This window comes from Pholcus phalangioides, unplaced genomic scaffold (genome assembly GCF_987345545.1).
Source record: "Pholcus phalangioides strain wild (caught in Gottingen) unplaced genomic scaffold, Ppha-v1.0 ptg000002l_1, whole genome shotgun sequence".
Classification (NCBI taxonomy): Eukaryota; Metazoa; Arthropoda; class Arachnida; order Araneae; family Pholcidae; genus Pholcus; species Pholcus phalangioides.
In genome coordinates, this window is record NW_028301595.1 from 4,808,201 (window position 1) to 4,820,246 (window position 12,046).

Sequence of the window (12,046 nt, forward strand, 5' to 3'; positions counted from 1 at the left end):
AAATATATTGAATCATAATTGGTGTAAATAATATTAAAATATATCCAATTTTATTCTCACAAAGATTTCATTTCGAAGAAAAAATTTCTTTCAAACAAGACAGATGAATTTGTGCTGAAATGTGGTTAGCGAGAGATATATTCCCCACTTCAGAGAGCTCTGGGCGTGATTTTGAAGAGCTCTCGAGAGCACTTCAAATGAGACGAAATTTGTAATACAGATAATTCAAATGATGTGCTGGTTATTTATGCAATAAAAAAAAATAGTACCAAAATCCATCGATAGGTGGTGCTGGAGCACACATATTGAGAATGAAGTAAGCTTGAATATGCTTACAACATATAAATGTTTAACATGTAGCACCAAAACAGCTCAATATTTCCTTCATTTTGGACTGCATGCTTTAATCGCACAGGACAGCATTCTCTCAGTGCCATATTCTACATATTTTGGTAGACTCACTACATTCACATAGCTGTAAGAAATATGGTTTTGCGATTTAATTTTATGCTGTCCATGAAATATAGGAGTTGATCAAATGTTTTTCAAAAGACTGTGGTTTTTATGAAGTTGCACAAAGTGAAGTTTGGGACTTCCTGTGGTAACAATCTTTTTCTGTGGTCAAATCACCATTTCATGTTTCCCAGCAGAATGTGCTTGATAACTTCCCTGACCAAAACTCTGGAAGAACTAAATATAATTTGAAATCTTAATCTTCCAAATTTCTGTTTTTTGTTTTTCCCCCTTCACAGAACTTTTTCCTGACTTTTATAAAATATTTTACATTTTCCCTAACTATTTTTCATTTCTCTGATTTTCCAGGTAGCTTGGAACCCTGCTGTTGTACCTTTGTGTCAGGAAAATTTCCAACAAGGGTGAATCAGGTATCAAACTTATGACACCTATAAACATCCTTAGGTACTTTAAACAAGTATCTTATTGACCTGGGCTACCTTGCCTGAGTGTTTTAGTGAGCATTTAATAATTTGAAGAAAGAAATTTAAGTTAAATGCGCGCGAGTGTTTATCTAAGTTTAACCTTATATTGTTCGATTTTCTATTCATGATCTATGCAATTAAAAGTATGATCCAAATTAAATTAAAAAAAAACCTATTTATATGGGTTTTAAAAATATATACACTATGAGTCAGCTTTAGATAGTAATTTCTCACTAAATATGTTTTAAACCTGTGTTTTTAAGCCATTTTAATGTTGCGAACCCTCTTTAGAGAAAGTGAATTTTGACACCGCGCCCTCCCATAAAATATATAATCTACAAATCAAACTTTCATAATTTGTACATCATAAAAAAATTAAAGTAATAAACTGCTATTTCATAACACAAAATGCGTCATTAATGCAATGGTAGTAAATGAAATAAAAAAGATTCGCAGATCCCTCACAAAGTACTCTCAGATCCTTGGGGATCTGCAGATGACAGGTTGGAAAACACTGTTAATAGCACACAAAATATCGAAGAATAATAATAACATCTATACAAGACAGAAAAGCAAAGTTGGAATTTTTTGTGCAGTTAGAAGGGTTAATAAATGGGTTTTTTTTTAGAAAGGTGGAAAAAAATAAATTCAATAAAAATGCTCACTTCCATCAGGAATGAAAGGTTGTGATTCATAAACTGGTGTCTCAGCTTCTCCATCATCTTCTTCTATTCTACTGCCATCGTGCTGAAAGTTATCTGGAATGTACAAGAAAATACATACTTAAAACACAAGTTCAAAGTAAGTAAACGTATCATTTAAATGCATACCAAAAAACCTTAAAATTAAGTTCCTAACAATCCAGTGATCTGAATTTGTTTTTAAGCTTTCTATTTATGAAATAAGTACAGTAATCTCTCGCTTACATATACATCCCACCTTTTCTCTCTCCCAGTTATGAGACCATTTCCAGTTGTCTCATCCAAAGATGTAAGAAAATATTGTCATTTCTTTTTCATTGAAGAAAATGCATGTATGCATTTTGCTGGAAAGCATATCCTCTTCTGTCCCATGGAGCTTCTCTTACGTAATGCATCGTAGTGCTCAACAGGTGCAAAAGATTTCAATTGGCGAGAGAAATAAGCAGCAAACAATAGGAAGTGTGTAAAATGTTTTACAATATTGTCCTTTAATTCAAAACTGCATGAAAAAAAGATGCAAATGGAAGATAATGTAATTTCAAGTCATGAAGAAGTGAATACCCAAATTTTGGAAAAGAGAGAGGAAAGATGTAATTCATACATCTAATGCAATACTTTTATTCCATAAGGACTCTGGTTTATCCAACCATCTGGGTTCTAGGGACGCACATAAGTTAGAATAGTGACTCCACTGATGCAGGATGTATTTTTTGTAACATTTTTTTCATGATGAAATCCTATTTTTCTGTGAACAGGAATATGATACAATACCTATATTTATTTGCACATATAGCTGCATCAGTTGATTTTCATGAAATGTTTTCTGTTTGATATATGTTTTGCACATTTCCTTGATTTTAAGCACTTTTTTTTACTTTGTTCCTTGATGCAATGTATGCTGACAAATCACACATTCATATGATTTCAGTTACAACTGATGGAATTAGTTAAGATTACAAAAGAAAAGAAAACATTTAAAAGTACAGCAAAAAAAATACCTTTCTTACATACAATTGCAATATTGTTTAATAGTTATTGTTTGTAATTATGCTTAAAAAAACATATTTCTGCTTCACAAAATTATCTGTCAACAATCTGTCTTGGTCTGTTGCAAGAGAAATCCCTGAGAATTATGACCATTCAAAATAAATTAAACAAAAAAAAAACCATTTTGTCATGTCAACATTAATTGAATGAATGTCTGGAAGAAGGGCATATGTTACATTTTTCGAAACTTTTTTTTTCGTGAAAGGTAAAATGTAACGTAAGAAAAACCCTACTGTAATGGTTAGTGTCCAAAACTAACATGACATGTACTGATTCATTAGAAATTCTGTAAGAGAATGTGTATGAGGTGCATGTACGATTATAAGTAGTAACTTAATAAAATGATCTGAAATTATGATGAGAAATCATCCGATTTTCATCTACTCCTGTATCAATTTGAATAGTTTGGAAATTACACATAAAATTTTAATAGGATGGCATTTAATATACAGGGTGTTTCAAAAAGAATCACCCAATTTGAAATGTGTATATTACGAAAAATATTGAAAATAGACACTTAAGATTAATTTTATATTACATGGCTAATCAAAGTTTTTACAAACCAAATTAAAGTTGTCTAATATGCCCACTTTGGGATGCACAGCATATGTCTATACGGTAGTCAAATTCTTCCCAAACTTTTGCGAATATGTTTGCATCTACTGCGAGTGGATTTGTGGATTTCTGTGGACTTCACATGTGCGAAATTCTGTCGGATGTGCTCCACATTTTCGTCTGACATGCGGGGACAGCCAGGAGATTTCCCTTTACACAGACAACCTGTGTCTCTGAATTGTTTATATCATCGCCTAATACTCTGAACGGTAAGATGAATGTCAGGGTATTTTTTGTCGATGAAAAGCACAATGAAGAATTGTTACGGACTTTCACTTCATTAAGCTTAGAACACAAAACGATTTCTGTTATGCAGTTGCTATCTTGACAAACACCGAAGTGGCGGCCGAAGAGTGTTAGCGCCACCTGTCGGCAACTGCGTGGAACTCGAAATTTCCTTCCTTCTACCTATACATTATTTGATCAAAACGGATTAAAAGCTGAATAGTTATATTCAGCAATAATAATACAAAAAAATCGGATGATTCTTTTTGAAACACCCGGTATTTTGATAGCCACATTTCAAATTTGAAAATATATATACATAGTAAGAAAATAATAGAGATGGTAATTTTCAATGAAACTACCAAGGCTGATTATTTTTCATATAATCACCAGAGTATGTAAAAAAATCAAAACTAGTCGTATAAACGAATAAAATTTTGTCAGCATTAAAAGATGGCTGTTATGTGATCATTGTGATGGCCTCAAATTTTGAAAGCCCACTACAGACAGCACAGTGGTTGTCGGTTGAAGTTGATTTTATGAATTTTTGCAATTTCTAGGAGCAAATATGAACCAGATCCCCAATTTTAAAATATCTTTTCACAGAATGTAGGCATTCCTACAACACAATACTTATAAACCATAAGATTCAGTTACCTAACACTTTATCCCCGGTTCTTCCACAAATAGCAGCACCTTTAACATAAATATGCATACCTTGACATAATAAATACATTAGACCATACTTACCCAAACTTTTCGTTCCATCGCCCAGCAACTCAAATGAACCCATAGGATCATATGACAAATCCATAACTTCTATCGCCCTCCTGGACCATTCCATCACCCACCATGGGGACGATATTGCCCACTTTGGGAAACACTGCATAAGACACAAACCCATGATTCTGTCTGGCATGCACAATTTTGTTAGAAATTCTGCCAAGGAACAGTGAGATGGTTTTTTTCAGCCCAATCCATCAAGAGAAGAGATTTATTCTGAATATTATGCCAAGGTGAACTGGAAAAGGAAAGTCTACTGGTCCCCACTGGGAAGTGAACTCCCAGCTTGTGGTGTATAGCATGCTTGCCTGGATCACAGAAGAATCAGGGTTTGATTTCTAGCAGGCACCAATAGACTTTTCAGAGTTCACCTTGGTATAATATCCACAAAAAGTCTTTCTTGTCAACCGAGGAATACTTACGAGCTGCATATGCAGTTTACAGGTAGATCAGTGAAACATTTCAAAGATAGAAACACTAGCATCAAAAATCTGTTAATAGCATAAATAATACGTATTAAAAAATAATACTAGCATTAAAAATACAGAGATTCTGTGCCTCTGTAGTTTAGTGGTCTAGGGCGTTCACCCGGAAAGTGAAAGGACGTGGGTTCGATTCCCCACAGGGGCAGTTGAATTTTCTCTTTCCAAAATATATCTTCGCAACAGCCAGTTGTTAAAACCTTCGTATGGTAGCGGAGAGTGATGTCATCCTTGTATAAGTCGCCATCTGGTGGCAGCGTCAGCAGTTGTGAGCTTGGCCTGAGTCTGGTCCGGCCGTCCATGTACAGTCCCTTTTAGTGTACACGAGCTCCAAGGAAAGATTGAGAGATTCTGTGCCTCTGCAGTCTAGTGGTCTAGGGCGTTCACTCGGAAAGTGAAAGGACATGGGTTCGATTCCCCGCAGGGGCAGTTGAATTTTCTCTCTTTCTGAAATATATCTTCGCAACAGCCAGTTGTTAAAACGCTCGTATGGTAGCGGAGAGTGACGTCATCCTTGTATAGTTATTCCCTTGACAGATCATATTGATCTCTTGGGAATAGACGAGGATCACGTTAAAAAATAAAAAACAATTGAAAAGCTAGGTTTTGAGAAGTTTGTGCTGGATGAGTAATATGCTTGTTAATCGAAGGCCATAAAGCTCAAAAGTCAAGCCCTTCTTAAGAAATACTGCGATAGAGATGACCTTTTCATAACTTCAGTAAAAGATGATGAAAGCCATTTTTATCAATATGAACCTGAAGCAAAATGACATCATTGAAGGATTGATGATGTCCAGTAAGCCGTGTGACTGCTCTTCATGAAACCTGAATAGAATTTTATCGAAAAGGATTTTTAAGCTTGCAGACATCAATTCCAATTTTAGAAACACCAAAATTCAGATACATGGACTTTTTTATTGTAATTTATAATATTAACAAAATCCAACTCAATGCAAGGTATATTCATATGCATAAAATTGTATTATCTGGCCCATGGGCAGAGCCCCCTATTACTTCCAATAACTTAATGGCTATGGGTGTGTTTGGAATATGAGTACTGTTTTTGTACTGAAATGTTTTCCATAAATTAATTTCCTTACAATTAATGGCTCTAATCACAAACTATGGAAACTTCCTGCATATAATCTGAGGATTTACAGTTAAAAAGACATTGGGATTTCTTTTGTGCGTTACATAGACCACTGCATATTATCTGTAGTTTCTTTTCCGAGACAGAATAGAAATAAATATTTGTAAAAATAATTTGTTAAAGATGTACAGATGGCATATAAATTGAGAGTAAAAAGTTGTTTGTAATATTTTTCTCCACAAAAAAAATGTGTGTGTGTCCACCTACTCTTTTCATTTCTTAATATTTTATAACAGGTGAATGAAATTCACATTTCATCACATATATAATGAAAACCTCTTACATCAAAAATTCCTTACTTTACAAAAGAGCAATAAAAGATGAGATGTCCCATTCAAAATAACACACAAAAGGGGTTAATTTTCTTTTCTCCATAGAGAGCAGATCATTGCCTTTTTTTTTCTTAAAAAGCTATAAGGAGTCATTCAAGTATTACGTCAGTATCGAGAGGGGGGGGCGGTTTCGGGCATGCTGACTTTTGATGACAAGGGGGGAGGGGGGTTTGAAGGTTGCTTACATCAACCACCCCTTTTTGAAGATATGAAATATTCTAAGCTGCTGACGAAATTTTGCTGACAAGTGGGGGGAGGGGGTCAAAAATAGCTGAAAATCTGCTTACGTAATACTTGAAATGCCCCGAATAGGTAAAATACAATGTTTGCAAATCTAAAACATGTGAAAAAGTCATTTTCGAAAAAATCGATGTAGGAGGTTTTCATTTTAAGGTGACGTGCGAATTAAAACTATGAAATTTTTCTTAAAAAGTAGCAAAAATCGGTTCTGGGGTGGGGGGGACCTATACACCAGAAATTAATTCAATTTTTTTTTTCATAATTTTCACCATTATTAATGAAGTATATATAAGTTGTGTTAAAAAATTAATTTTTCCATTCTTTCTTCATATGTAGATCACTGATAAACAATGAGACACATCATCTTTGGCATAGTCAAAGAACTGACCAGTAAAGAAATTTTTTCTAGTGTATCAGACCCAGAAAATCAAACGATTTTTTCTCACAGTGTCCATCCAATTTGTGCCACTGTCGTCTTCGTTTGCAGTAGTGTCTGAAGCAATGAACTTGGATAGCTCTGGATTGTGTGCCATATCATCTTCAAAGATAAATGGTGATTCTCTTTGGTGTCCAATAATGATAGTATTTGACAATGGTGCCTCACTCTTTGGCAAAACATATCGCCTCAACTGCTAGTGTGGTGGTCTGGAAAGCCATCACTTAAGACAGCCAGTCATCTCTAGCCATGACACAGGAACCATAACAGCAAAATGATCTGTCCAGGAAATCTTGAAGCCACATGTTTTACCACTCACAGCAAGCATTTTTCAGCATGGGAGAAAGACTTCAACTTGGAAACATGCAGGAACTAGAGGTCCAGCCATAACAAGCATGAACAAATCTGTCTTAAATTAACATACAGAGCCTGTAGCATGAAAATGTCACACCATGTCTCTTCTTGTAATGATGCCAGAGGCAGCCCAAAAAGGTCTTTTCTTCATGTCATTGTGCTGTTCTACGCAACAAATGATAATTTCATTTTGATATTGATTTGTAATCATTTATACATTTTAATATTACAAAGTAGACATGCCTAGTTTCACTGAAATCTGAAGTTTTCTTAGTGAGTTTTTTTTACCAGAAATATGCTAACACTCGACCTACTTTTTAATACTATACGGTATACACACCTCATAAATATTCCTTTGAGGACCATCTAACACTGCTGCAGGTAAGAATGTGTCGTGTATGTGTTGTATTCCCAAAAAAAAATTTGTTCCCAAGGAATGCCTATAATATTTTCCAGAAGTGCTGCTATCTTACTTCTGAATTCCACAATGCGAACTACACATAACCTCAGAGCAGTTGAGAGAAAAACCTTTTTCACTCTGCCACTTTAAATCTCAGCTCATTTACTTTTTATTTGTGAAAATTTATAAAAACTGGTGCGATAAAACTATAAATTAAAAATGTCTTTGCAAACAGTCCATACTGCCAAGTACTTGAGCTTTATTAGATATAACATGGAGTCTGATTTAAAAATCATTGCTCAAATGATCACCATAGAAGATCAACAGTGAAAAGTGTTTGTTTCCTAATATACACAGCTCGAGAGATTATGCTATTTTCTAATAAATTTTTTGAACCAAAACAAGCAGTTCATTTATCTTATAATTCAACTGAATTTTCTCCAACTTGACAAATTTTGAGCATAGTTAATCAGGCACATTCATTATTAATTTGTGTTTTTTCCCATCTACCAATAAATTGAAGAGTTGCATATTCAACAGTACTGTTTTTGAAAAAAACAGTTTATATACATAGTTTTGTTGATTCTTTTATGTTTGCTATCAATTTATAATGCCCAAATTTCTGGATATTGGCGGTTATCTCAACTGAACCACTAGGTAAAACATAATCTGCATTTTCTAGCATAAAAATAATACAGGACTCGAAAGAAATTAACTCATTTTCAATAAACGAACTAAACTTTTATTAAATCGTACTAAGGTACAAAAAAAAAAAATACTTGAGCAATTGTCTATGTGACTATTCACAAAAATACTGACTCCATATATCTAACAAAGCTCTGTATTTGTATATATTATAGATTTCTTTGGATAAATATATAATAACAAAGAATAAATATATGAAATCATACATTTCAATGCACATGAAATTAAACTAAAATTCATATCCCAGATACGACAAAAAAGAGGTTTAGATATTTATTTTTTTAAACTATAAAAATGCAATTGCAAAATACTTTACTCAAAATTCTAACTAATTACAAAAAATAGTTTATATTCAAATGATAAAAAAAATATGAGTAACATTTCATTTAACTGGAAGAATCACGTTTTTGCAAGCTCGATACACTTACACATTGTAAGAGCATTTACGCATACACTTGTGGTGTACACACACAAGCATTATGTATATGGAGTTCTTTTTGTACTACTTAATACACTTCGTAAGCTCAATACACAGGGAAAATTGGAATTACTGATTATTATAATTATTAAAAAATTATTAAAAGTAAAATTATTAAAAAAATTCACTTCTGGTTGCCATAATAATTTTGGCTTCAAATGTAGCTGCATTTCAAATATACTTTTAGTAGAAAGAATGAAAAAATTTATATCTTCCTGGACACCATATTTTCAGAAAGGTATAAACTTGATCGATCATTCCTATATATATTCTTTCCACATCACTCATAAAAAAGCATGTTTATTTGAATTTATTATTTGTCAAGATTTGTGGCTAACAAACAATCACCAACCTATAAATATATATATATATAACACCGGGAATTCATGTAATTATCAGACCTATGGATGGATGGTTTCATAAAATCTAGCAATGCAATCAGAGGTCTATATTGCACTGCAGTAAAAGTCCATTAAAATGACAGCTCACAATCACAACGAAAATTGTTATAACATACTTCTCATTCCAAGCAAATTTAATTTCTTGCCGTCAGGTTAGGAATTGCTGAAAACTGTTGCTTTATTTACACTAAAACATCTTTTAGGATTTTGTTTTAATATTAGTGGATGAATAAAACTCTCCAGCTATGAAAATGAATTTTGGTCTAACAGCCGCATTTATTCTCTAAGAGGCATAGAATTTCCTATTTTCAAAGCAATTTAGCCAACCAACTGAACAATTAAAATTCTTAATGACCATATTATACCATTGCCCACTTCTATGTCATTGTGGGCACAAACATTTTTCTGCTAATCTGAAATTATTTTTACCATCTTTTGTTCAGCCATTCAAAAATAACTTTAAACTGTAAGTTCGTCAAATAAGCCATGGCAGTAATTATATCTTAGTGAGAGAAACAAAAGTCGAATAAAATTGTTACACATTTTGTGTGTAGTGGAAAAATCTAAAACTAGGACAGGTGGCAAAAAATTTGGCTTTTCTGAATCCATATTCTTCGTTAGAATTACATCTGAGTAATGTTTAAGAGGTGAAAATTTCATAAGTGATTTGATTTTTTTTGGAATTTGATTCCTTAAGAGAAAAAAAAACTGGTGTTAAGAGTTTTTTTTTTTTTTTAATATAGTAAAAGCTTTGCAATTTTCAACTCTCTATAACCGAATATTTTTTGTATCTTTAACATTAGCTCTTTGACGAACACCTGCAAGTTCCTTGTTATAGAGCAGTACTCGTTATTAGCTGTACTCATTATAACAGACTTTGACTGAATTTGTGATTATTATGCACCGGGATCCTCAGCTTTTCAAGTCACAAGCACTCTTCACACCCAGTATCAGACATGCACCCATCTGGCAGTTCTGACAAATGTTTATACCAAGACTAGTAGGATGTAAATTCTTGAATGGGAAGATTTATTTAGGAATGTATCGATCAAGATTTTATTCTTTAATGTGATGAGGAGCATCGGTTGAATATGCCTCTAATAAATTATTCACAATTTTGGGAAACTGGGCCATGATCTATATCAGGGTTGGCAAACTTCTTTCTGTTTGCGGGCCAACAAAATGGTCAACTATAGCGTCGCAGGCCGCATCAGTGGTACAACTTCAGTGTATAAGCCGCTCCATTATTAATTGAATTATTTAGTTAATTATTAAATTAATTTCATCACTAGAAATAAGTTTGTAAGCAGTTTGTTAATCAAGAAATCTGCTGTTGGAACCAATACTTCAAATAATGATCACAAATTTAATTTTTTCATGGTACTTTTACCTTGTTGCAGGCCGCACAAAATCACTTCATGGGCTGCATGCAGCCCAGCTGTTGGCCATCCCTGATCTAGATGATTACTTCAGATCTGGCTTTTAGAAGACATTAAACTACAATAGAATTTCGATAAGTCAAACTTCTATAATTCAAATTTTTGATAGCTTGAAGTAATTGTAATTTCTCAGGTAACATATTCTCTATAAATCAAAGTTCTAGAGCTTGAATTTCCCCATAATTCTAAGTAATACCAATTTTTGGAAGCACTTCAAGAACCAATGTTTGATTGGATAAAACTCTTTTATCTTAGAAAGATTACACCTCCAGTGAAATTTTCAATTAATCCAATTAATCTATCTTCCCCTAAGTGCTTCGACTTTGCTCCATTAGAGAATCAATGTGAATATAGCTCGGACTAAAACATAAAATTAAATAAATTACCTTACTATTCTATAAAATTTCACATAAATAAATTCTTCATTTAATTAGCTTTTTCTCAAAACAATATCAACTTAGTCTTTTGCGACTGCTAACATGAAAAAAATTGCATTTATACTTCTTTAAATAACAGCAAAATTGCATAATAATAGCTCATGAAAGAAATAACTTAATGATGGAAGAATCAGATTTATGATTTTGCCCCCTTCCTCCCATTCTAGTCAAATTTTCTTAACCACCCATCCTTCAAATTTGCTGCTCCTGTGAACATGCCACTCTGCGCACTTTACAGTCATCATAGACAATCCAATGACATGGTTCTTCGATATTACAGACATCATCAGACTGGTCAGTCACAGGAACATAATCTGAGGATTATGGAGAGTAGTAGAGAACTTCTGAACCCAAGTGATAAAGTCAACTCATGCACTTTTGTACTCTTAATTGCTTTGCGTGTGAGGCATTTACTCATCTTACTACTGTTCTGTAAGGTCAGATATTGTGGAATCGTTACTGACACTGTAGTGCTGTACAACCTATAGCACATTTACATTTTATCCAGCTTTGGCTGAGCTTGCTGAAAGCATTGTGAACATATGTTTGAGGACTTGCTCATAATGACCTCAGACCTTGTTCATGAGCATGGAATGGGAAAAGGCTGTAAGTCTATACAAGGGGTTTCAAAACTAATGCAAGGCACAGAGGGCTCATCTGATGACATCCCCTCCCCGCAATCTACCAATCTGTCCTCACTCAACTTCTTTTCATGGGGAATCTCAAGGGCCATTGAAATCACCTTGCCATCAAAACCTTTTGAAACATCCTGAATAGTCACTTTGCTCTCAGGCAGGATATGTATCTAACTTTAACAGAGGTGTAAATAACATTTTCTCGCTTTGTTGCACAGCACATCAATAGAAGTGTACACAGCCACTAT

General features: G+C 33.7%; 1 protein-coding gene across 1 annotated transcript in view; it reads right to left on the reverse strand.

The window, feature by feature from the left end:
- Positions 1-12,046, reverse strand: part of BicD (Microtubule-associated protein Bicaudal D) — a 36,407-nt gene that overhangs the window by 17,534 nt on the left and 6,827 nt on the right. Inside the window, exon 5 of the mRNA XM_089237262.1 lies at positions 1,604-1,696. Within this exon, the coding sequence (XP_089093388.1) occupies positions 1,604-1,696 (93 nt within the window). The remainder of the gene's footprint in view (positions 1-1,603; positions 1,697-12,046) is intronic.